The sequence below is a fragment of the Malassezia restricta genome, chromosome V (genome assembly GCF_003290485.1).
Source record: "Malassezia restricta chromosome V, complete sequence".
Classification (NCBI taxonomy): Eukaryota; Fungi; Basidiomycota; class Malasseziomycetes; order Malasseziales; family Malasseziaceae; genus Malassezia; species Malassezia restricta.
This window is the reverse complement of record NC_040197.1, coordinates 395,715-420,150: the sequence shown is the minus strand read 5'-3', so window position 1 is coordinate 420,150 and position 24,436 is coordinate 395,715. Positions and strand designations below refer to the sequence as shown.

The 24,436-nt window shown below is 53.2% G+C and overlaps 14 protein-coding genes across 14 annotated transcripts; 6 read left to right on the top strand and 8 right to left on the bottom strand.

Moving 5' to 3' along the window:
* Positions 1-52: 52 nt before the first annotated feature.
* On the top strand, positions 53-2,030 carry MRET_3081 (uncharacterized protein; the record flags this gene model as incomplete). The annotated part of the gene is made up of 3 exons (XM_027629708.1): positions 53-1,828; positions 1,855-1,986; positions 2,013-2,030. The coding sequence occupies 3 exons, from the start codon at positions 53-55 to the stop codon at positions 2,028-2,030; spliced, it is 1,926 nt and encodes a 641-aa protein (XP_027485759.1).
* Positions 2,031-2,920: 890 nt separating this feature from the next.
* On the bottom strand, positions 2,921-3,766 carry MRET_3080 (phosducin family; the record flags this gene model as incomplete). Its single annotated transcript, XM_027629707.1, has 3 exons — positions 2,921-3,087; positions 3,116-3,699; positions 3,738-3,766. The coding sequence occupies 3 exons, from the start codon at positions 3,764-3,766 to the stop codon at positions 2,921-2,923; spliced, it is 780 nt and encodes a 259-aa protein (XP_027485444.1).
* Positions 3,767-4,106: 340 nt separating this feature from the next.
* Positions 4,107-4,913, top strand: MRET_3079 (uncharacterized protein; the record flags this gene model as incomplete). Its single annotated transcript, XM_027629706.1, has 1 exon — positions 4,107-4,913. The coding sequence occupies one exon, from the start codon at positions 4,107-4,109 to the stop codon at positions 4,911-4,913; it is 807 nt and encodes a 268-aa protein (XP_027485496.1).
* A 201-nt stretch (positions 4,914-5,114) lies between these two features.
* Positions 5,115-7,082, bottom strand: MRET_3078 (uncharacterized protein; the record flags this gene model as incomplete). Its single annotated transcript, XM_027629705.1, has 1 exon — positions 5,115-7,082. The coding sequence occupies one exon, from the start codon at positions 7,080-7,082 to the stop codon at positions 5,115-5,117; it is 1,968 nt and encodes a 655-aa protein (XP_027485497.1).
* A 525-nt stretch (positions 7,083-7,607) lies between these two features.
* On the bottom strand, positions 7,608-8,591 carry MRET_3077 (uncharacterized protein; the record flags this gene model as incomplete). Its single annotated transcript, XM_027629704.1, has 1 exon — positions 7,608-8,591. One exon carries the CDS (start codon positions 8,589-8,591, stop codon positions 7,608-7,610), a length of 984 nt encoding a protein of 327 aa, XP_027485489.1.
* Positions 8,592-8,805: 214 nt separating this feature from the next.
* MRET_3076 (zinc finger protein) lies at positions 8,806-9,981 on the bottom strand (the record flags this gene model as incomplete). Its single annotated transcript, XM_027629703.1, has 1 exon — positions 8,806-9,981. One exon carries the CDS (start codon positions 9,979-9,981, stop codon positions 8,806-8,808), a length of 1,176 nt encoding a protein of 391 aa, XP_027485490.1.
* A 343-nt stretch (positions 9,982-10,324) lies between these two features.
* On the bottom strand, positions 10,325-12,250 carry MRET_3075 (NAD+ kinase; the record flags this gene model as incomplete). Its single annotated transcript, XM_027629702.1, has 1 exon — positions 10,325-12,250. The coding sequence occupies one exon, from the start codon at positions 12,248-12,250 to the stop codon at positions 10,325-10,327; it is 1,926 nt and encodes a 641-aa protein (XP_027485487.1).
* A 205-nt stretch (positions 12,251-12,455) lies between these two features.
* On the top strand, positions 12,456-14,145 carry MRET_3074 (E3 ubiquitin-protein ligase synoviolin; the record flags this gene model as incomplete). The annotated part of the gene is made up of 3 exons (XM_027629701.1): positions 12,456-12,620; positions 12,648-12,740; positions 12,766-14,145. 3 exons carry the CDS (start codon positions 12,456-12,458, stop codon positions 14,143-14,145), a joined length of 1,638 nt encoding a protein of 545 aa, XP_027485488.1.
* Positions 14,146-14,212: 67 nt separating this feature from the next.
* MRET_3073 (large subunit ribosomal protein L6) lies at positions 14,213-15,022 on the bottom strand (the record flags this gene model as incomplete). Its single annotated transcript, XM_027629700.1, has 1 exon — positions 14,213-15,022. One exon carries the CDS (start codon positions 15,020-15,022, stop codon positions 14,213-14,215), a length of 810 nt encoding a protein of 269 aa, XP_027485493.1.
* Positions 15,023-15,392: 370 nt separating this feature from the next.
* MRET_3072 (large subunit ribosomal protein L34e) lies at positions 15,393-15,780 on the top strand (the record flags this gene model as incomplete). Its single annotated transcript, XM_027629699.1, has 2 exons — positions 15,393-15,655; positions 15,699-15,780. The coding sequence occupies 2 exons, from the start codon at positions 15,393-15,395 to the stop codon at positions 15,778-15,780; spliced, it is 345 nt and encodes a 114-aa protein (XP_027485494.1).
* Positions 15,781-15,791: 11 nt separating this feature from the next.
* MRET_3071 (uncharacterized protein) lies at positions 15,792-16,082 on the bottom strand (the record flags this gene model as incomplete). The annotated part of the gene is made up of 1 exon (XM_027629698.1): positions 15,792-16,082. One exon carries the CDS (start codon positions 16,080-16,082, stop codon positions 15,792-15,794), a length of 291 nt encoding a protein of 96 aa, XP_027485491.1.
* Positions 16,083-16,503: 421 nt separating this feature from the next.
* On the top strand, positions 16,504-19,836 carry MRET_3070 (fungal Zn(2)-Cys(6) binuclear cluster domain protein; the record flags this gene model as incomplete). Its single annotated transcript, XM_027629697.1, has 1 exon — positions 16,504-19,836. The coding sequence occupies one exon, from the start codon at positions 16,504-16,506 to the stop codon at positions 19,834-19,836; it is 3,333 nt and encodes a 1,110-aa protein (XP_027485536.1).
* Positions 19,837-19,844: 8 nt separating this feature from the next.
* On the bottom strand, positions 19,845-20,561 carry MRET_3069 (acyl-protein thioesterase responsible for depalmitoylation of Gpa1p; the record flags this gene model as incomplete). The annotated part of the gene is made up of 1 exon (XM_027629696.1): positions 19,845-20,561. One exon carries the CDS (start codon positions 20,559-20,561, stop codon positions 19,845-19,847), a length of 717 nt encoding a protein of 238 aa, XP_027485527.1.
* A 113-nt stretch (positions 20,562-20,674) lies between these two features.
* Positions 20,675-24,433, top strand: MRET_3068 (myosin I; the record flags this gene model as incomplete). The annotated part of the gene is made up of 1 exon (XM_027629695.1): positions 20,675-24,433. The coding sequence occupies one exon, from the start codon at positions 20,675-20,677 to the stop codon at positions 24,431-24,433; it is 3,759 nt and encodes a 1,252-aa protein (XP_027485526.1).
* Between the last annotated feature and the right edge of the window lie 3 nt (positions 24,434-24,436).

Sequence of the window (24,436 nt, the reverse complement as noted above, 5' to 3'; positions counted from 1 at the left end):
AGTCATCGGCGTTCCACACCGACCTCGTCCAGGGGTGCGGACTCTATGACGAATGCCGGCCCACAGCTCGTCTAGACAAGCTTCATTATCAGAGCATGATCGCTTGCTACCGTCAGAAGACTTCAACGACGTTGCAGCCGATCTGCTTGCGTTTGAAAGCAGTAGTGGTTCCGAGTACGATGACGTTGATATCGATGGCGAAGCGGAGCGGGCTCTTGATCATCACCGGATACCTTGGATTCTCCAGCAAAATCAGATGCCGCCTTCACCTCAGCTAGATTCCAGGCAAGAATATCAATCATGGCCTGAACAAGACGCACCGTCCAAACCAGCACTTCGATTGCCGTTTTCCTGGAATCCGGAGTGGTTCTTGAGTAGCGGCAATGTGTTCTGGGGCTTTCATCGACAGCGTCGCCGGCCTGCATCCAGATATGGTACTCTCAACCATTCTTTATCTTGGCCGTCACCAGCGCATTTCGCGCAGCAGCGTGATACTTCGCGGCCTTTACGTCCTGTGGGATTCAGGTCCCAAGGCATGTTACGTCCAGCGCAAAGCCAAGACTCTTTACAGCAAGCAAGGCCGCTATCTCCTGCTTTAAGCCGTCCTCGTGCTGCGTTGGAGCATGCATTCAGGCCGACAAGTAAAGTAATCGACGATCTACTCAATCATGGGCCCCGTCGCGTTTTGGTGCTTACCTGGATTCCTGTCTTATTAGTGCTGTGTTGGTGCGGGGTTCCTTTTCCAGCGCATGGGAATGAGCCTATGAAAAATGACGCTGCCTTTTGGTTCTTTTTGGTCTGGTACTTTGGCATCTATGTTGCCGTGGCCTTGGTTTTCATAACGCAGCTTTTTACACTGTACCGCCTGAATTGGTGGCCTCGTGCCATCGGCGCTCGCGTCTCTTATGCCTTTTTTTGGGTAATGAGCTTGTTTTGTGGATACATTATTCACAAGTGCACGCCATCGCGTCCTCAAGACGATCCCTCGTCGATCGCGCGCCCGGATAATCAAGAGTGGCAGCTCAAGACAGAATGGGTCTTACTCACGTTTGCTACCATGTCCATGCCCGCCTTGGTGTGTCTGATGGGTCTTCGCCGCAGTGGGCGGCAACATTATCGCCCTGCTATGACAGACGTACAAAAGCCTTTTGCATCTATCGCGGAAACAGCATGGCGTATACCATCATCGTATCGCCGATTCTTGTGGTTCATGTGCAGCTTGGGTCTCTCCCTCGTAACACTCTTGGCAGGACAAGTCTACACCATTGTGTTTATGCGCACATTGCCACATAGTGGCGCGGACGGCACGCTTTACGTGGCGTTCTGGATGCTCACAGTCCACATTCTGAGCGCTCTGGTACAATGGATCATGTCTGAAAAAGTACGCAGTCGAGCATTGCTATTTGCCTTCAAGTTCTACTACTTCTTGGTGTACTTCATCTTTTATCGGAATCTCTTTGCCCGACTTCGCAGCTTTGACCAATTTGCGCTAGTGCAGCTCTTGAGCTCTACCTGGGTATGCCTGTGGTACCCTTTCTGCATGTCGCAGACATGGCTGCGTACTCTTAATCTCTCCAGCTCACGTCCGATATCCCACGACATGCATGTGAAAAAAATAAGCTTGTACTTTTATCTGCGGACCGTGGCCCAGCACACCACGATGCTGGCCTTTCTCGGTTGGCTCTCTCTACTTCATTTTGGCATCAATCAACCACTATATCCATTTTTTGCATTCGACGACGACGATTCGTATAATTATCGACTCACTATAATTGGCTCCCTCGCCATTTGGGCCTCGGAGATGGCTTCTAATTTCCTTACGACGCTGGTGTGTATGCTAACTCTAACCGCCAGCTGTGCCGCGCTGTGTATCGTGTGCATATGGCAGATCTAGGTCTGACTGAGATGCGGCTATATCCTGAGCTCGTACCAACGCTAGTATGGATAAGTCTTCATGTGCTCATGAATATGCTCTTTTTCTTGATTGTACGTGCTTCGACATGCTTACTTAGAAACTTGACGTCACCTAGTGTGTGCAAGCAAGCGACAGGATGGCCATGATTGCATAGTACTGACACATTCGAAACACATGCAAGTGTTACTGGGTCAAACGGCGTTTACTCACGCCATTTCCGCATGGTCACTACGACTACGACGCATCTACTGGCGTGATCTGTTCCGTGCCGGCAAAATACACATGCCTGTCGTGCATTTGAAATGCTTAAATTAAGTGACCGTGCGAGCAAGCGAAGACACATGGGTACTTTGACAGTCCCGTAGAGTGGGCCGACGAAAGAAGCTACGTTTTTGCCATTGTGCGCATGATGACGAGATGCTCAAGAGTATAAAATCAATCTTTCTCAAGTCGAGGACAAATGAATTCATATAAGCACATCGTTGCGTTGAATTATGATCTGCAAGACTATAGCAGCATGGCATCAGATTTTCAAAGCTACGAAGGCGTTTGCGAGATATTCGATGTAAGCCTTGACTCAGCATGAAAACAAAGCATCCTGTAACTTCTTCGAGCGCGCTTTTGTTCTAGTCTACCATTGTAATAGACTCAGCGCGTTTATCTTATTAGCAAATTTGATCCTACCGTTCACGAGAGTTCATTGAGTATGACTGAACGCCAGTCACATCATATTCAGATACTCAACATGATATGCGCTACCATCGAACGAGCCTAATACACCGTAACGATATAGATGAATTGTAGAATCTTTGCTTGAGCCCTATTGACGAGCGCATTGGGGCCTCGACAACATCGGGTGGGAGATGATGCTGGAAAAAACTGGTACATGCCTCATGCGGCCTCATCCACGTACCACGCACGGCAGAAACAATTTGGTCACGGTCGCACTAGATCCTCTTGAGATGGTACCATTTAGACCATGGCGCTCCTAATCTACATGCGAGCCTAATCCCAGTCTAAATCGTCGTCATCATCATCATCTTGTCCCCGAGTGTTGCTGCGAGCGTGCTTCTCTTCCTCGCCTTCTTCATCAGAGTGCTTAGATCGAGAATTTTGTTCACCAGAGGCTGGCTTATCGATAGCTCCAACTGCAGTCAACAGCAACTCAATATCTAAAGGTCAGTAACACAAAAGACGTACCCGCCAGTGTGGTCCGCAAGCCATCTAGCCCAATTTCTGGGCGAAGACCCACGATTTGTCGACGCAGCTCTCCGTTACGATATATCAGAAGAGTCGGAAGATTGTGGTCTGGGTAGTTCGGTATGCATTGGCTGCCCACGATGCTGACGAACTTGGTGGCAGGATGCTTTGCAGCGAGGGTATCGAGGTATCCTGCCAGCAGCTTGGAGGTATCCATACTGGGGTGATACAAAAAGCAAACAACACCGGTGCCTTTGCGAGAGTCATCGGTGCCTGCAGGAGAAATGTCTTCCTTGCTAGCATCGGTGACTTCCCGTGTATAATCCGGACGAGAAATAGGGTATACACGACCAAATCGCGCCATTTTTGCCGACGAAGAGAGTTCTTGCATTCGCTGCTGGCGCAGACGAAAGAGAATACGCTCTTCATCGTCATCAGCCGTCTCGAGCTCTTCATCTAGATCGGCGACAGTGGCCTGCATTCGCGAGCGTTCTCGCCGCTCACTTTCCGTTGGGACATCAGGCGAGGGCGAGCGTGATGGCTTCTTTGGCGGAATGATACCGTGAGCCCTCAATGCATCATTACTGCTTCGTTAGACCTCGAATATACCATAGACTCGTACAATTCAGTGTCTTGTGAGGCGTGAGACATAGCGAATGAAATGTAGTCGTCTTGGCAGGGATGGCTCACCCAATCGCGCAATGCGTGTAATGAGACCGCTCGCACGTTCCGACCGTGCCTGCCGATTTGCACTCGCGGATGATCAGCACGTGCGCAAATGGCGCACGCACGTGGATGAGAAATATGGACGGTGCACGTGGAGAACCGCGAATAGTTGCATTATGAGCACGATAGCGGGCTGCCTATTCGCTGCAGACCAACGCGGTCAAACCCTGTGCGCCCCCTATAAATTCCATTTTCTCGGTCACCATAGACTCAGGTCATACATACCAAGGTCGCATTCGTCCTTTCTCCCGTTCAAGCATTCATCATGTCCGCTCTTATGCAAGTTCACACTTTTAAGCCCGAGAGTCTCGGCACCATCGAGATTTTCGGCACATCTCTATCCACCAAGACCCAAGCCTTGCTCATTGCTCTCGCCGAGTGCAATGTGAAGTTTATCCACCACCCAAGCCTGCCTAACTCGCCCGAAATCGCGTACTTCTCGCCTTTCGGCACGATTCCCGTGCTTGTGCATCGTCCCAACGGTATGTACTCAACGCGCGATGCTGTTGTTCTTTTCGACATGATGGCCATTTGCCAGTACCTCTCTGAGCTGCTCTGCTCCATGGACACGCAGAAAACGTTCTGTCTCATGCCAAAGGTGGAAAACGAACACAGCCGCAACTTTGCCGATTCTGTCGTCTTGCGATCGACCGTAATCCAGCTCAACAACATTGTGTCCTCATTCATCCAGACGGTTGTGGAGGACCGTTACGTTAAGCCGTACTTTGCCCTCCGTAACAACGGTGCGTCGCAGGAGGACATTTCGATGGCTCTCTCTGAGAACTTCTACAATGCCATGGATGCTCTTATCCAGCTTGAGAACATGATCAAGAAGACTCAGGAGCGTCTTCAGATCACACCTGAGACCCACTTCATCTTGGGTAAGGAGCCCACTTGGGTCGCCGTTTTCCTCTTCCCCATTCTCCGTGACTTCCGCGCTACGAACCCTAAGACGGTGCTCACGGGTGGCTCGCAAGAGCGCCTTCCTCTTTTGGCCAACTTCCTCCAGGCCTTCGAGATTCGCCACAGTGCTGTGTCCACGTTCCGTGGCTCTTTCGCTGCCTCGGTCTAAACAGGTATTGCTAGCATTGGGCTCAACTAGTGTGTGACTTTTTAATGAATATATGTTTGGATGGGTTCTAGTGGCTTGATTTTTCTTCTAATGCATCATTTTTCACCAAAAACGCTTCGTGAATCTCTTGATGGGAAAAATGTTTGCAAATATAAGTAGTAATGGCTATAGGAGCTTTATTTATGCGGGTATGCTAAGATGCTACATCTGATGTGCACATTTGCTCCATGCATCTTCAATACGAGCACGCCATTCACTTGCACGCTCGTCCTTCTCAAGCAGCAGCCACAGAACGTACGCATTACTCGCCACCTGTGCGGGAGCTGTTCGAAAGATGTAGAGCAGCGCTTCCATCACGCAAGCAAACATGCCACCGGGGGGAGACGATGATACTTGGAATATTGTCTCGGCAATAAATGCATCAGCGTATGTCGATCTTATAAGAAAGATAAGGCCAAGTAGACCCTCATTTTGGAGCACAGTGTGTTGTTGCGAGTGACACAGAAGATGACACAATGCTTTCACCACAGAGGGGCAGCAAAGTTTCCCCTCGGCATGCTTATACGCCGCATCAAGTTTGGTACTCAACATGGCAGACTCTTCGGCGAGACGATGCATGCTTTCCTCTCCTTTATCAGAGCCAAAGACGCTTCGAAGCAAAGCGACATAAATTCGTGCAATACGCAGCTGTGTGGTAGTATCATCAGTGCGATGCCATAAGTCTTCCAGTGGCTCTAGAACGTTTTTCGACGTATCGGACAGGCAGCCAAGCAGCTCAAGGGCGACAAAGGGTTTGGAAGAAGACGATATGAGGTTTTTAAGCAAGACAAGGACGCCAGATTGAATTGGGCTCTTGACATCATGCTCCGGTGCCAAATATGCACACGCGTGGGTAACAATATCGGATGACACAAGAATAGATTTATTCTGGTCAGGAATGGCGAAATTACCAGCAGCACGAATCACAGCATACACAATGTGCATATCATTCGGGTGGAGTATCATTTGCTGTAGCATATGATACAATAAATGGGGCTGTGATGCGAGTTCCACGCTGCGTGTATGCCCACGCGCCAAGTTACCGAGTGCGAGTACGGCACAGACAGCCTTTTTGGAGTCGCCGTGTACATCTGACGTCCATGCATACAGTGTTTCTAGGAAAAAATTGGGATGAGTTAGACGACCGTCCGAGAGAGGACACAGCCGATCGATATTCGCGTCCTCACCAGCGAGTGCAACAATGGTATGAGTCGCAGCTTTTTTAAGATGCCCAAACACATGATGTGTACTTGACACATGAGGCTCTTCATTGTCGGTCAAATCGCTTGAGTCTTGATGTGGAACCACTGTTTCGTGGACCATGTGTAAAAGAAGCCTTAAAATGTCTAGGTTTTCACAATCCACGACAGCTGTACAGAATGTAGAGTTCTTAGTTTCATGGTCGAGAATGCTGCATCCACTTTCGATGATGGATATCCGGTGTTCCATGCCTTCCGTGTCAAGTAGGTACCTAGAATCCAGCTCACTCCATACCTGAAGCACTCGGAACAGTACTTCAGCATCATGTGGCGTCCAGGCATAGGTGTGAGCTTCTTCATCGGTGAGAATATCATCCAAGAGCCTCAGGCCCCATTCCATAGCTTGCACTGACACGGCGTGAGTTTCAGGATCTTTCAAGTCCAATGCCAAAATGCGAGCAAGGGCATTAAAAGTCTGGGGAATTGTACCACAGTCGAGCAAAGCATGTTTAACAGGAACGCAATCCATCTGCATGTTCAACATCGCACCAATGGTAACAAGGGTCCATCGAATTTGTTGAAGAATCGGCGTAGATTCCGAGAGTGATTCCGTTAGACCCCGAACGATTGTTGGAATGATGTCCACTTCAAGCAAGATAAGTCGACTCTCTGAGTTATCAATACAAAGATTTGCAGCTACACGCAGAGCTTCCGTCCGTTCACTTAAATTAGCTTTCTGGAGAATTTGCAAAAGCAGCGCAGGTAGCGGTGACCGAACCAGCTCTTTTCGAAGACGAGCACTACGCAATTCATCGCCCATTGCACGAAGAACAAGCTCCAAGCTATCGGAATCTTCCACCGTGATACCGTGCTTATGGGCGACGGCGGCCAAGCTTGACAGGAATTTATACCCCGGCTCTGGCCACATCATGGATAACAGTCAAATGGCCTCGTGGCGATCACGACGAGACGTAACGCTTCGGCCACCTCCACCGAGGTCGCCTCCTCTCCGCATTGACCAACCTGCCAGCGAGTGCAGCAGAAACGCGCGCGATAAGCAGATTCTTGGGGCCCAGCGGTTCTAGTCTTCGGTGCTAACGCCTATTTATCTAATATCCACAATAGATTGTTCTACTAGTATCTGGATCAATGCTCGCCTATGGCACCCGTGCACCCCTCGGCACCCTGCACTGGGAGTAGCAGGGCGGTTATTACGAAGCCAACTTTTAGACTCTCGTTGTTACATAGGTATGCACATTTCAAAGAGATTGAGGCATTTTAGCTCCAAGGTGCAGCAGGTGCACCAGTCATATTGTGACTCCATTCGCAGCCGCAAAACTTAGAATACAGGGTAGTTTTTCTGAAATATACATTCTTGTATAGGGGCCTAACATTTTGAGCCAGCAACGCAGTAATTCGTAACGCCTATAGTTAGATGTATGTACCGATTAAGGTATTATGAGGGGTGTTCAGATGCAGGTACAAAATCGTCTGGAGCAGAGGTACCTGCGGGGGATGTACGAATGGATTGATTAGGAGAAGTGATACCTGCAACTTTGTGCGACGGAAGCCACATATACATAGAGAGCGGCGATTTGTCGTCCTCAGTAAGATTAGTTTGACCCTCGAGATGGCTTGTATTCACAGAGAGTGATCCAGGGGCTAGCCTTGACGTCATAGGTTGGTTTGTTGTTTCTGAGACAAGGGCGCTTCGTTGTGGGTTTTCTTCGACAGCTTGCTCAGCTTCCTGGACATAAGCTGGCATGACGGACGACGGCTCATCAGCATTGATATACATGTCTTCCGGCATGGCACTCGCAGAGTGCGTTTGCACTGCCTCGTACATAGACGCAGACGGTGGAAAGGAAACAACAGTGGGCTTCCCTGCGTCTGTATTAAGCTGATTCACGTGTACAGGAGATGCAAACGCGGTTTGAGAAACATCTTGTGGCATGGCCGAAGGGGCGTAGTAGAGATCTTCCTCGGTATGAATGGGCGCACCAGTCTCCCAGGAGTGGGATACCGGCATCGTATCTTGGTTTCCACGCATACGTGCATTGCGATCGACACCACCACCACCCATACCTGTTTCTGCGTACATGTCATCCAAAGCACGCGTGTTACGTTTCTTCTTGATATGCTGGTAAAGGAACCAAGCGGCAGCGAGGAGAAGAGCCAAACCTACTACACCTCCCACTACGCCTCCCGCCACAGGGCCAGCAGGGGTGCCTGAGTCATTGCTTTCGTTCACAGATGGATGAGTACTCGGCAGATTGGACGGGGTCGCATACGATGTCGATGTTTGGTTCACCACCACCGTTTTATCTGGGCCTTGTATAGACTTGGTTTGTTTCACAACCGTCGTTGCATCTTTTCGGCGTAGTACATGGCTCTTGCTTGGAAACAGGCTTTTCGTAGGCTTTACTGCATCGTGGCTCATGACACCTCAACCAGCAAAGGCCAGTCTAGCAAGTGGCAATTCGAGAATAACTTGGATCTATATGCGCGCGTTTTGGCTTGGCAGAAATGATTTTTCCTTTAACTAAATATGATTGGCTCATGCAATCCAAGGGGGGGACTAGCGCTGTGCACGACAAAGTGGGCCTTGGTTGCATATTGGATAAAGTGATTCATATGCTGTACAAACTTCATATCTAAGCTGGTAGGTCATTACTGGGAGTAGGTAACATAGACGTGCTGTGACTCTTCTGGTGCCTTCGTAGGTTAGAGTGCACGCTAAAGCATCGTCCACAGCCAGGTACATCACATCGGAAAGGCTTCTCGCCCGTGTGAGAGTGAATATGCGTCCGCAAGCTAGATGGACGAGAAAATCGTTTCATGCAGTAGTTGCATTGAAATTTGCCCAAATGTGCGCTTGGAGATTTCTGTTTCGTCACAGAAATGTTCATAAGGGGTCCAAATGGACTGTCTTGAGAACGCTGGTCCGGGGAGGCGTGACCATTCTTAAAAAATACATGAGGGGTTAGGTCTTGACGCTCACTAGCTCCGTTTTCGGTTAGAATCAGCTGTGGGATATGGTTTGATGGTTTGCTTGGCGTCATCTCAGTGCCTAGTTCTCGTCCATCTCCCGTTAGGACATCTGACATCCCCATCTTGGGCGTGTATGGGAAGCCTTCGCTTGTACCACTTGCCGTTGAATAGGAGGAAAAGCTGCGTGTAAGTGTACGTGGGTGATAGCTTTCTTCCTTTGTACCAGGGATATTTATGGGCGTCGAAGCTTGTGATTCCGACAAATTTAGAGCACCTAAACGAGGCATGGAACGGCTGTATATATCGCGAGATCGACCAGAAAGTCGTCTCGACGTTACCATGCGGTCGTTGGACGAAACGCGCTTCATTTGGGTCCCGTGCATGCATATGTCCCATGATTTGGGCATGGATGGACGATAAAAGTACTCGGGCGCATGATGATGCAGCCATACGTCCTTATGATCATAGTGGTCGTCTTCCATTCTCATGCGCTGCAATATGGTTGGTAAATTCGCCATAGAGTTGGAGGACGAGCCTAGAAAAGGATCATCACGCGCAGAGGTCATCTTGGGAGTGGCTAAGCGCGGCGACTTATCTTGGATGTTGGGTGTGACATGAGAGTATGTATGGAAATGAGATGAGGATATCGGACGATTAGATACATTAAGACGCGTATCAGAGACGAAAAAACCGTTGTGCGGTTTGGACGGTATGTCATCTAGACAAAGCTCATTCCCAAGCACATCTCGAATCCCAGGAAGACTCACAGGGCGGGCCGAGCCATAAGTAGGGTCACATTGGGAGGGTGAAGGCACCCCTATAATATGAGGAGGAGACATGGCCATACCTCGGAGGGGTCTCGGCAAGAACCGCGCTCCAGGCAACAGAGGGCTTCAAGGCACGGGTAACTGTCGGAGGAACACAAAACGATCGCAGTAGATAAGGAAAGACTTGCTGCAGACGGCCGAAAGGTTGAGTGGCTGTGGCAAACGCTTGGTTTGTGCGCCCATATCTGCTGGATAAGTATGTCCACAGAAGATTGGCTCGTTTGAGCACGTAAATCCACTTGATTTGAGTTAATGAATTGAATTCGCCTAGTACTTGCGGCGGTCCACATTTTTGTCTAATCGTCCAGTAAGAAATGATACATTGAATGAGCCAATCATCCTGCCCATCTTAGGACTATGGACCAGGTCCCTTAAGGGATCTATTCTGCAGGCGAAAGTCGACCGTGGCAAGATATCGCTCGTTTAAGGGAGCGGGAGCTGGCGGAGGACCAGAAGGGCCATAACGGTCTGGACTTCGAATCCACCCAAATCCGCTACTTCTTGGTTGATCTCTAGACGGGATGGGTAGAGGTGCCTGTGGAGAAAGATCTGGCTGCGATTCGCTCACTGGGACACTCAGTAGAGGTCTGGAGACTCCAAAAGAGCTAGATTCCCAAGAGGCACGATGACTTGAGTCAGCTGTGGAAGGCGTGGCTGTATCGTCGATGTCAAAGATTTCTTCATCATCTTCCTCGTCGTCTTCCGCAACGTGTTCGTTGAGCTCACGCGAGTCTCGAAGCACATCGTACGTCACCTGGTCTTGTTGTGCAAGCATGCTCGGTGTTACTTTCGGTGATAATTCTTGTGGGGCCTTGGAGGATGATGCCTGGCCATCATATACCATAAAACCCATTTGATGCTTCCGCTGGTTCCAATTAAGTGTGCGCGAGACTGAATCAAACCAAGACTCATTTTTATCTTCTGGCAATACTGAGAGAAATGGGTATGGCGAGGCTGTGATCTTGATATGATCCCCTCGAGCGATTTCAACACGACCGCGCCCATCGAAACTTGCCCACGCATTGCTTCGAGAATTGTGAGGCACGGCAATGCGCAATTCGAGGCTGTCTGGCACCAGCATAGGGCGAAAAGATAAAGTATGTGGACAAATAGGAGTGATAAGCATCGCAGGAATCTGGGGATGCACGAGCGAGCCGCCAGCTGAGAGAGAGTAGGCTGTTGAGCCCGTGGGTGTGGAAATGCAGAGCCCATCTGCATATGCCGTAGTTAAGTGTGTATCGTCAGCAAAGACTTCGAGCATGGTGACATAGGGGCTCGGTCCACGGTCCACTACAAGATCGTTTAAAAATTCAAACGATTCCACGGGCCGTGTGCGAAAAGTGTGCACTTGCTGGTCGTGGAACACAGGAGCTTCTTCCATACCATCACTACCAGGCTCCATTTCCACGCAATACCAGCCACATGTCTTGATATTATGTAGCATAGTCTCGGCATTGTCAGACTGTAACGCTCGGCGTCGTTTCGCACCTAATTCGGGGTTCACATGATCAATAGCTCGGTACACCGTTGCACGGAATCGCATGCGCACACTGAGGCGCACACCGTTCGACAACGCAGACCGCATGATAGACTCGTAGTCCTCAAAGCGGAAGGGCGTCAAAAATCCGAGGGAACCAAGAGAAAAAGGAATGACAGGGGGCACACTCGACTGGAAGAGCCACGAGGCGAGCAACACGGTGCCATCGCCGCCTAGCGTGATCACAAGATCGAAAAGTGCCGGAGACGATGAGCACATGTCACTTTTCCAAAAACGCAGCTGGCCTTCATCACTGTCGAGACACTGGTGCTTGGGTATGGACGTGTCATCACGCGTGGGAAGAAAGAAATGCGGATAATCGCGTTCAATACCAACCACATCGAATCGTTTTGAGTGACGAAGCTGTTCATCCACGTAAACGACTAGTCCACGCTTGCTTCCCTGCTTCTTGTAGTTCATCAGCCAGATGCTAAGCTCCCGAGTGAGAAGCACGAGGTGATTATCGCGAGCCTTGGTGATGATAAGGATGCTCTGAGCGCTAGATTGTACACGCGCATGATATAGCTGTTTATACATCTCGCGCACAGAAATAGAGGTCTGCGCTAGCCGCTGCGATAAGTATTGCAGTCGATCGCCATCATGAGGATGAATGTCGATCATGTTTTGATCCCGCTCGTACTGGGCACACGCGTCGGGGAAATCACGATGAAAATCTTTCTCTCCTCTCCGCATAATACCCGTGATGGACGGAGGATTGTTCGAAGTGTATTTCACTTCGCTCATCGTCGAGATGGCGTCACAACAAGTCGCCGTATATGTGTGCGTCGCCCGGTTGGATATATGTTCAATGCCCCACTGGGCGCATGCGATCGTCGCATGGGATTTATGGCTCAGACCCTCGGACCTCGCACCGGCCCCGCTGGAGCCTCCACCGTGTCAGGGAAGTCGGCCGCCTGACTCCACCTCTTGCTCCAGTGGCGATTCGACCATGCCACGGTTTGAAGCGGCGAGTCTGCTCAGTACTCCCGTGCTCATCGCGTATGGTATATGTTCTGCTATCGCATTTGTCGCCATGCTGTATAAGGCACGGCGCGAGCAGCTTGACATATTCATGGCTTCAGCGTGGATCTATCAAAGCAATGGGTGTCTTCTTGTACGTCGTAAAGTCGTCTCACAATAGATCCTATCCAATTTTATATGCTTCAGCTTGGTCTTAATGATGCGTATTATGCAAAAGTTATTCCTCGGTCCCCTGGGACGACAAGAGGTCCAAGTACGTACGTTGTGCTCACCATCAGTCTGTGAGAGAATCCGTTACCATGCACGTCTTTGACCTCTTCATTACAACGTCTGCTGGCATGTTCAGCTCAAATCTTTTGTGTTTCTACTTTGGCTGCCTGATTTTTGTTGTATCGCTTTTGCAGACCTTGTGCAGGGTACGCATTGAAACAATAGGCCAAATGACAGCATTGCCGCGTTTAGCCCACGCACGAATGATCGGCCTTTTTGTGTGCCTTCAGCTTATGGAGTTTATACTCATCCCCAGCGTGATTCTGTTGTTACCGCAGGACCTGGGACCTGTTGGTATCATGACGCAGTACTTTATTTTACTATGTGCATCGCAAGTCAACTTGTGGGCCCTAGTGGCATTGTACCATTGTGAAGCGCGTGCTCGTCAGATGGGGGATGCCTGGGAGGAAAAGAGCCTTTACGTCTTCTACATCGAGTTTGCGCGTGATATTTTCATGTTGCTGGTTTATCCTATTTGTGTCGTATTTTCGTTGTTCTACGTGCCGCAGACTGGCATAATCTTCGTACCTTTCGGTACCATCCGCCAGTTTATCATGCTGGCATATTCCGTGTACAAAAATGCAACGAAGTACATGCGGTTTAGTGCTGCGACGCGTGATATGGACAGCAAATACCCACCGCTCTCAAAGGAAGAGATTGACCAGTTGAGGGACAAGACATGCATTATTTGCCGCGAAGAGTTCGATGCTGAGACACAGAACCAAGCAGATACGCCGCGTAAACTTCCTTGCCATCACGTCTTTCATTTCCGGTGCTTGCACTCCTGGCTCGAACGCCAGCAAAACTGCCCAACTTGTCGACGCGATGTGTTCAGAGCACCACCGCAAGCGGAGCAACCTCAAGAGAGAGTGGCCCGCATACGATCACAAGGGTCTCCTGCCGAACTAGATGATGCGAATGACTCTGCAACACTTTCATCGCTTCTTGCTCGTTTCACTCAGCCTGCAGAGGGTGCAGCATCATCATCTCATGATACCCCCGCGCCGCCTCCGGCCGCCACCCAAGACCCACGTGAAGCTATGCGACAAGCAGTGTTGAAACGCTTCGATCAAAAGCCCCAGCCTCCGTCCACTCAGCCGCCTGTCTTGATACCACTATTTGATCCTCAATCTGTGCCAGACTTTCGCACGCGTGTGGAGCCCAATCTGCCACATACTCTCGTGGATTGGGCCAAGTCTGTCTCCTCGACGCCCACTCTTGATGAAGAGCAGCTGTCTCATGTTACAGATGCTCAACTCCGCAAGCGATTGCAGCTGTTGCAAGAGACACAACAAACACTGCAAAATGCCATTGCACAGATCCAAGAGGCGTTGGCGCCGCCCGTGCCTGAGGAAAAAGGCAAGGCACCAGCACGTAGCCATGAATAATAGTCAGCCGCATGGGATGCCATTTGGTGACTACGGTATGATGCGCCAGGGGCGGCATGTGAAGCGTCTACTTCTTCTTGGGTGTCTTGAGCTTGATTTGCTCGTCGTTAAGAAAGACACCCTTTCCCTTGTATGGCTCGGGCTTACGAATCTGCCGGACACTCTGTGCAAATTGGCCCAGCAGTTGCTTATCGACACTCTGAAGCTTGATCAGAGTAGGCGTTTCACATACGGCCTTAATGCCATACGGAATAGGTACCAGCACAGGATGAGAGAATCCAAGGCGCATGTGCAGGCGCTCGTTCGCACCCGATGACTCAATAAGGCGCTTGATACGATCCATCTCTGTCTGTTTTTGTTCGGGAGCATACCAATGGCCACGACTGCGTTCCAATTCGACCTCAAACGGATGCTTGCGCGGCAAGGGATCCGGTTCCACGCTCGCACGATAGCCGACACCAACCAATCGAAGCGTGACAACATGGCCTTCTTCGACACCCTTGATAGCATTCGCACAAAGAGCGCGTGTCAGACCCCAGATGCTGCGCTGGACCCTGGCGTTTTCATCCTCGACCGAGAATGTGATGGTCCGTATTTTTGAGTCTGGCACAGCACCCCAGGACATATTAACAAAATAGTGCAGTGGCACAACAACTTCGCCTTTAGGCCCATTGAACACGAGCGTCTTGGCCTTCCGCATAAGTGAGGACAGCGGGCGTGTTGGTCGCGGCTGAGGCGGAAAGTCTAGTATAGATAAGGTGGTGGTCTCTGGCAGACGCACTGGTTCACGCCGGGTATGAATAGAGCGGAAAAAACAACGAAATCCAGTATAGTACCGCATACTTGTGTCGCATGAAAAGCGCCGCATGGGTATCATGATCTTTCTTCGACGCTTGCCCAGGCAACAATGGCGCCTCGGTGCGGCGACGTGGACGGTTGGGTGCATGACCATGTGTCACATGATGACTAAGCAGATTCGAGAACTATAGTCTATCACGTGAACAAGTCGGATCGCTGCCTTCTGCGGTCGACAGAGTTCGAGTACGGCTTCTTACCAGCTTCTTACTGTTGCCGTATACCAGAAGGTGAGTACAAGAGCGGCAGAGAATGCATGGTGTATGAGTGCGCGCGGCGATGCGTCACAACAAATTTGCATTGTGCTGGGCAGCTCTCGCTGTGCGCTTTAGTACACAAGCATCTTCTCTGTCGAGGTGCTGGGAGGCATGAACACGTACTAACCGAAACAGATGGCTCAGCGTCTTACTCTGCGCAAGCGTAACCCCTACAACACGAGGTCGAACCGTCGGCGCGTTGTGAAGACGCCTAACGGTGAGCACCGTTACTTGCACCTGAAGAAGTTGCCTACTGCCCCTAAGTGCGGTGACTGCCACATGAAGCTTCAGGGTGTCAAGAGCTTGCGCCCTCGCGCATATGCCACGGTCTCGAAGCGCGAGAAGTCGGTCCAGCGCGCCTACGGTGGTAGCCGCTGCGCTGAATGTGTCCGCACTCGGTACGTAAGCAATATATGATGCCAGGTTTGCTAACATTGACAGCGTTGTTCGTGCTTTCCTTGTGGAAGAGTCGAAGATCGTGAAGAACGTGCTCAAGTCACAGCAGGCCAAGGCTTCGCAGTAAATGGGTGTAATTCACCAGGCTTTCCTTGACGGACACATGTCCGCAAAATAATCCTTACGTTCGCCCCGGGTATATGGTCTCTCAGCAAGCATGGACTGTATATGTGTTGGACGTGTATGGTGTAGTGTAGGGATGTATACTGTGTAGCGCCAATATCTGACGGTGCTTGTTCCATATGCGAAGGTGCAGCCGCCAAAGCGCGACCTACGGCCGTTTGAAAACCATCGTAGTTGGCTTTCTATGGTCTGAGTACGAAGCGTGAGGACAAATTCTGCTAGTAGGTCTACGGGCCGCATGGCCATGGGTGCGTCGGTGTGGCTTTGCGTCGGAGGTTTACGCCATTCGAACCAAGTGCTGTTGGGCAGAACGCCCCGCCCAAGGTGAGTCCAACAGCTCCATGCGCCACCTTTGGCAGGGTTGGCTGCTTAATTTCCTGTTTTGCCACGTGGACAGTATGCAGAGCCAAACAGATGCTGCGCTAGTGACGCATAAGCAACGAGCATGTGGCTGTAGCGATTCATAAACGGCGCTGATGGGCTAAGTTTTCCCCGCACAAGCGGCGCATCGACGATTCCTGACATTACAACACGTTTCTAGGTGTGGTTGGTCTCGTACCACAGTGAGTTTCTTCTGCGAAACACGCCAAGGATAAGAAATACGTCACTTCACGCAGTGCACTGGTGTCTCCTGGTAAGCGTCTGTGTGTCGACGTTGTAAAACACTATGATCTTTGAGCCGCATGAGGGTGTGGACGGTGTGAGCTTGAGTGTGCCAGAGCTGCGGCACGATTCGAGCGCTGAACTGCTTGGCACATCACAATCCGGTCCTTTGGAGGACTCGATGTATGAGGGCGGCATGAGTCCTACCTCCCACAAGCGGCCCGCTGATGTTGCGGTCTCGGACGTTCTCCCGACAAAGGCAGCCAGGGATACCGTACCAACAAAACAGAAGTCCACACGCGGTGCGCGTGCCTGCACCAACTGCCATCGTCTCAAGATGAAATGTGAAGTGAAAAATGATGGTGGGCCCTGCTTGCGGTGTGCTCGCAGTGGACATGAATGTATATTCCTCGAGAGCAACCGAGGACGTAAGTCCGACAAGCACCGGAAGACAGCTTCTATGCAGCAGACCGTAAAAAAGATGGAACAGGTTGTTGAATCTGTGCTAGAAACCCTGCATGAGACCAACTCTTCGTCGCCTGAGACCGATGCAGCCTATGCCGTGCCCCTGGGCTCCGTTGGTGAGGCAGCGACTCAAGTGGGTCTGTCACCAGCCGTGGTAGATATGCTTGTGGTGCGTGTACGTGACCTGATATATTCAACAAGCGGCACTATAAAGTATACACACTCTCGTTCAGCTATTGCAGGAGAAACTGTCAAGTTTATGCAGCAGATGGGCATGCTGGAGGGGACAAAAAACACGACCCAGTGGCTGGACTCGAGTCAGGATGGATTTATCGCGCGCATAATACGTGCAGCCACGCTGGGCATGCGGCCGTCGACCTACGCGATGATGGAGGACGCTGCTCCTCCGAAGCGGGGTGCTGAGTCGATCAAGGCGACGCATTTGCCTCCGTTGCCAGACAATTCGCTGAATCCGCTGGGTCTTTTCGCTGAAGCGAGCTTGCACAACTGGAGAATGCAGCAGCAAGCAGGGAGTACGTGCGATGGATCGCAAGCTTCAACAAGCAGGGCATCGGCCCATGGCGGTAATCCAGGGCCCCGCAGTCTGGCCGATAAGAATGCAGCGCCCGAAGAAGAGCATGCGCGCAAGCGGCGGTCGGTGCAATTTGGTGTGGCGAATGATACCTACTTCCACCGGAGCTCCATGTCCGCCCCTCGTGCAAGCGAAAATGGTGCGGATGCGCCTCCCGAACTGCTGAGAGAGGGCATCGTCTCGTCGGAAGAAGCTCTAGAGCTCTTTCGCATTTTCTTTCATCACTGTTCTCTCCACATCTACTTGCTGGACCCGGAATGGCACACGCCCACCGCGGTATGCTCCCGCTCGCCGTTCCTGTTTACGTGCGTGTGTGCGGTGGCATCCAAGTTTTATCTGCGACGTCCCGATCTGTACGTGTCATGCCAGCGTCGAGCCATCAAGGGCGCGTTTGATGTGCTCAGTCGAGGATACAAATCGCCTGAAATTGTGCAGGGCTTTTTGCTTCTTACCCTGTACAACCAGCCCGTCGAGCGGTACGAAGAGGATAGGACGTGGCTCTTTGCAGGCATTGCGATTCGCATGGCGCAGGAGCTGAACATGCATCGCAAGTGTGTGATGCCACCTGAGGCTAGGGCCGACGAGGCGACTATGCGCCACGTGTTGAATTGTGAGCGCACATGGTACATTTGTTTCTGCGTCGACCGCACGCTCAGTGCACAGATGGGAAAACCGTATAGCATCCGCGAAGATTATCTGATCCGACACGCGCCGGACTGGTGCGTTCAGGAGCTCAGCCGCCCATGGGATCTGGGCATTTGTGCATTGGTCGATCTGCTGCGTGTGCAGACGCGACAGCTTGATTTTTTGTACTCGTCGACATTGACCCCCTCGGGTCTTCATGTTGGCTTGAACTACCCTGCCATCCTACCCACATTCAATGAGCAATTGTCCGAGACGATGCAATTTTGGTACCGCCAAGGTCTCGATTCGTTTACCGGCACCTTTCCTCTCCCGTCGCGTCCCCACGATGCCGCGACGGTCGCGCCGCCCCAGCATGCTGGATCGGAGACCCAGGCCCAAGCTGCTATGGCTCCACGGGCGGAGCATGACATGCATGGCAAGGTACCCGCATCTGACGCGGCGGACAAGCATGGGCCGTGTGCACCGACGTTTCTGCCGACGCTGAATCACGCTATCACGAACCTCGACAGGGCTGGCACCGCGGATGCGCCTCGTGTGTCGGCGTGGATGGCGCTGCACGAAACGAGTCCGCCCGCCGAGAATGCAGATCTAGCCACTCGATCAATGTACTATATTGCCCGCCAGGCGCCGCTACGCTACAATTATGCCGTGCTGGTGCTGAACTCCTTTGGCCTGCAATATGCTCTCGAGCGACCCTCCGACTTTGCATCGGCAGACAAGCCGCAATACCTTGCGCGTTGCGTGCACGCAGCGAAAGAAATCATCTCGACCGTCATGTACGGCATGCGAGAAATACTGCGGTACGCGCCAGATCCCACGTTTGTCACGGTGGCGTACGCCTGCGTCTTTTTGCTCAAGCTGATACAGCCGATGTTCGCCCGCTATATTCACGAAGACGAGATTCTTGTCTTGGTCACTCACACGATCGAGGTTTTGGAGGAGGCGGCCGTAGACCCGTCGCACACACCCGCCCTGTACGCGTCTTTCTTGCGCATGCTGATTCAGTCGCGCCTCGAGCAGCGTTCGCGTGAAGGTACGGAGCGCTCGTCGGTGCCCGACATGCAGCATGCCAACTTGCCTGAGCACCACCAGCTCAACTCTGCTCTGCCCTCTTCGAGTGCTGGTGTTCGCGATCCGACCCTGGTCCCGCCGAATGAGCCGTCTATGACCGTCAACCCACACCAGGTGAACCCCGTGGCAGCGGAGCTGGCGTCGCGGGAAAAAGTCGCCTCACCGGCTACGCCAGCGCATCTGCGCCGCACGTCGCCGTCCGTGGATGTTTCCAAGCGCGCTGCAGCCACGCCTTCGAATCAGCCGCCCTTTCGCCACGAGAATGCTGCCCTGGCTGCTCCTGCACCCGTGCCGGGAGACTTGCCCCCCAAAGGGGCCGACATACCCAGTGCGACACATGAACCGTTCGCTGAGCACGGCTGGGATGCCGCCCAGTACGCCAAGGCCCAGGGCGTCGAAGTCAATCGTGTGCTGGATGACAGCTTCTGGACATCGCTTCTCCCCCCCGGCTACGGAGGCGGCGGCTCCATGGGCCACAGCGGCGCTGGGAGCGCTGGCATCTTTGAGCTGAGTCGCGACTCGGACCTATTCAAGCCATCGTCCCAGTGGGGCAGTGGCCGAACGGCGCTCACGCCTGGCGCAACGCGGGCCTCCTCACCGACGCTCCTGCACATGCCTTTTTAACAGATACCCTATAGACCAAGGACACGTTCTAGCCACGCAGCCAGATCTGTGATTTCGGCAGGGCAGGCCGAGTGTGGCATCTGATACTCATGCCACTCGGCTTGGTGGCCGAATCCAAGATCATTTTGGACTGCCTCAAATGAGCGGCGGCCAAACTCGTAGTCGACCATCGGGTCCGCCGTGCCGTGAGCTTGGAAAAAGGGGTAGGTTTGCTGGCTCGCGCGCAGAGAAGAGATTTTCTTGTGCAGTGGCAGCCATGTTGAGAGGGCCGCCACACCCGCGGGGCGTTCCTTGGACGTGAGTCCAAGCAGTTGCGCGATCGCACCACCCTGACTGAATCCCGCCAGCACAATGCGACTCATCGGGACCCTGTGACCGTTCAGACCTGGCGCACTGCCATCTGTCTCTTGCTCCACCAGCTTCATGACAGATGATACACTGCTCAGCATACCTGCCTCGTCTTCGCCCTGCTCCAGATCCGTTAAAGAGTACAAATCAAACCAGGACGTCATCGACATGCCCATGTTGACGGTCACAGGTTGAGTGGGCGCCGTCGGGAGCACAAAGCGCACATGCTGCAGAGCCTGATTCCGCCCCAGCATCCTGGCCACATCGAGCCATCCTTGCGCCGAATCTCCGAGTCCATGCAGAAGGAACACAGTCGCAGACGGGAATCCACCCCCTGTAGGCGGCACCACCACCGTCCGTAGCGCTGACATGGCCATGAGAGGGCAGAGACACCGGGGATCGACTTACATAATATGTGTCGGGCGCACGTACCTCAATCCGACCCCTGTCCACCTGCCCTCTTTCTCCACCAAGGCCCGCTGGATCCATCATGGTGATCTCCAAGCGCGCGGGCGGGAGGAAACATGCGACATCCGGCCCACCGCCTGTGGTGAATCGCGGCATTGCCAAGGCGGATTGGCGTGAAGGCTTCAAGAAGCCACAGGCTGGCGTCTCGGATATGACATTGCTGACGCAGATCACGAACGAAGCCATCAATGGCAACCTGCAGGTGCGCTTCGCGAATGCCGAGATTTACACCTACATCGGTAACGTGCTCATTTCCGTGAATCCATTTCGCGATCTGGGAATATACACGGACGACATCCTGCGTTCGTACCGCGGCAAGAACCGCCTGGAGATGCCGCCACATGTCTATGCGATCGCCGAGAGCGCCTACTACAACATGCTAGCGTACAAAGAGAACCAGTGCGTGATTATTTCAGGAGAATCAGGTGCTGGCAAGACGGAGGCGGCTAAGCGGATTATGCAGTACATCGCTGCTGTCAGTGGAAACAGCACAGCTAGCGCTGGCATCCACAACATCAAAGACATGGTGCTGGCGACCAATCCCCTGCTCGAGAGCTTTGGATGCGCAAAGACGCTCCGCAACAACAATAGCTCGCGGCACGGCAAGTACCTCGAAATCATGTTTGATACGCAGGGCTCGCCTGTGGGCGCCCAAATTACCAACTACCTGCTGGAAAAAGGGCGCGTGGTCGGTCAGGTGCGAAACGAGCGCAACTTCCACATATTCTACCAGCTGACGAAGGCTGCGACGCCGCAGCAGCGCGAAGCTTTTGGTCTGCAGGGTCCCGAGGCCTACGCGTACACGGCCCATAGCCAATGTCTCGATGTGCCCGGCATCGACGACCATGCCGATTTTGCCGCCGCCTTCCAGGCCATGCAGACGATTGGTCTCTCTGAGGATGAGCAAATGAGCATTGTGCGCATGCTTGCTTCGATCCTGTGGCTCGGAAATGTCTACTTTGCCGAGAACGCGCAAGGTGACGCGGACATCGGGAACGCTGACGTGACCGACTTTTGTGCCTATCTGCTCGGCGTAGATCCTACGGCTGTCCAGCGCGCACTGACGCAGCGCATTATGGAAACGCAGCGTGGCGGCCGCCGTGGATCGGTGTACGAAGTGCCACTGAACCCAACACAGGCGGCTGCCGTGCGTGACGCGCTGAGCAAGGCCATCTACAACAATTTGTTCGAATGGATTGTCTCGCGTGTGAACCAGTCTCTTCAGGCCCATGGCCAAGCTTCCACCGTGATTGGTGTGCTGGACATTTATGGCTTTGAGATCTTTGAAAACAACTCCTTTGAGCAGCTGTGCATCAATTATGTCAATGAAAAGCTGCAGCAGATCTTTATTGAGCTGACGCTCAAAAAAGAGCAAGAAGAGTATGCGCAGGAGCAGATTCAGTGGACGCCTATCAAGTACTTCAACAACAAGATTGTGTGTGACTTGATTGAGTCCAAGCGCCCGCCAGGCATTTTCTCGACGCTGAACGATGCGGTTGTGACAGCTCATGCGGACTCGGCCGCGGCGGATAACTCGTTCATGCAGCGCACGTCGATGCTGGCGAGCAACCCACACTTTGAGGCGCGTGGAAGCAAGTTCTTGATCCGTCACTACGCGGGCGATGTCATGTACAATGTCCAGGGCATGACGGAGAAGAACAAGGATGCACTGCTCAAGGACATTCTGAACCTGGTCGACAGTTCGTCGAATGCCTTTCTGGTTGGTTTGTTCCCTGATCGCCCCGACCCTGACAGCAAAAAGCGCCCGCCCTCGGCCGGCGACCGCATCAAGACGAGCGCGAATCTGCTGGTCGATAACCTTATGCAGGCGCAACCGTCGTACATTCGCACGATCAAGCCGAACCAGAACAAGAGCCCGAGTGAGTACGACACCCAGGCGATTCTGCACCAGATCAAGTACCTTGGTCTGCAGGAAAACATCCGCGTGCGCCGAGCCGGCTTTGCGTACCGCAACACGTTCGAAAAGATTGTGCAGCGGTTCTATCTGCTTTCGCCTGCCACCTCGTATGCAGGCGACTACATTTGGCAGGGTGATGCACGCAGTGGCTGTGAGCGCATCTTTATCGACACGGGCATTGCTCGTGACGAGTGGCAACTGGGTGTGTCCAAGGGCTTTATCAAGAACCCCGAGACGCTCTTCGCATTGGAGACGATGCGTGATCGGTACTGGCACAATATGGCGATGCGCATTCAACGCGCGTGGCGTGCGTACCTGTGGCGCCGCGAGGAAAGTGCGCGGCGCATCCAGCGTGCATGGCGCCGAAGTCGCGAAGGATACGAGTTCCTCGAGATGCGCGACTACGGCCACCAGCTGCTGTCTGGTCGCAAAGAGCGCCGTCGCTTCAGCCTGGTCAGTATGCGTCGCTTTATGGGCGACTATCTCGATGTGAATGGCTCCTCTGCCGAGGGACGCATGTTGCGCGCGTGTGCGCATCTTTCTGCTGGTGAGCACGTCGTGTTCAGCGCGCGTGCCCAGCTGCTTGTGTCGCGACTCGGTCGCACGTCGGTGCCGAGTCCGCGGTTTCTGCTTCTCACGCCGCGCGGCGTGTATCTTCTCGTGACGCACCTCGTCAACAAGCGTCCTCAGACGACATGTGAGCGTATGATCCCCCTGAGCACGATCCAGGACGTCAGTCTCTCCCACCTGCGGGATGACTGGATTGTTCTCAAGACGGGCATGGACGAGGGCGATCCACTTCTTCACTGCGACTTTAAGACGGAATTCGTGGCGTGGCTATTACAGCAATCGGGCGGCCGGACGCATGTCACGATTGCTCCGCAGATCGACTATCTTCGCAAGGGCCGCAAAAAGGCGCATGTCTCGTTCCGCAAAGATGAGAGCCTGGTGTCTGGCGACGTGTACAAGAGCTCTGTCGTGTCGGTCGGATCCGGCGAGCCGCCCAACAGTGTGTCGCGACCGCCTGCGAAGAAGCTCCCGCGCTCGACGCAGGCAGCATCGACGCGTCGACCCGGCACGCGGGCCATTCCTGCGCGTCGTCCTGTGCCAGTGGCACGAGTGCCCGTCCCTACTCCCGCCGCCGCGCCCGCTCCTCTGCCGGCCAAACGAACGGTCCCTGCTCCTCCGCCGGCCCAAGATGGCTTGCCTGCCTACCTTCAAGCGCCCCCGGCGCCCGCAGCGCGCTCGTCTTCGGGCGTTCCATCTTACCTCTCACCAACCAGCCAGTCTGCGGTCGCCCCTCCTATGCCATCGTACTTGAGTGGCGCGGCTCCGGCGCTCGCCCCGCCTGTGACGCAACTCGGATCACTCTCACAAGCTACACCGTCTGCTCCTCCCGCTGCTCCGACTCCCGCTGCCCCTGCGCCATCTATGCCTGCACGGCCCGCTCCCGTCAGTCGCTTGCCACGGTACCGTGCCCTGTATGACTTTGAAACGGTTGAGCCAGGCGAAATGCCCCTGACAAAAGGCGACATCGTCGAGCTGGAAGACAAGGAGGGCCATGGATGGTGGCTCGTCAAAAAGAACGGTGTCGAAGGATGGTCGCCTGCTGACTACCTGGAACTGGTGCCCGAGGCGACCAAGTCGCGGCCGCCTCCGCCGCCAGCCAAACCACCCGTGAGCGCGAAGCCGGCGACGGCTCCCAAGTCCACCACACAGCCTGTTCCGTCATGGTCACCTGCTGACGCGCATGCGGCGCCGATGGCGGTCATGCCCGGCATGGGAGACCCCGGTGGCTTTGCTGCCGTCCTGGCCCGCAAAAAAGCGGAGCGTGCAGCGGCCGAGGCACAACCTCCACCCTAGAAT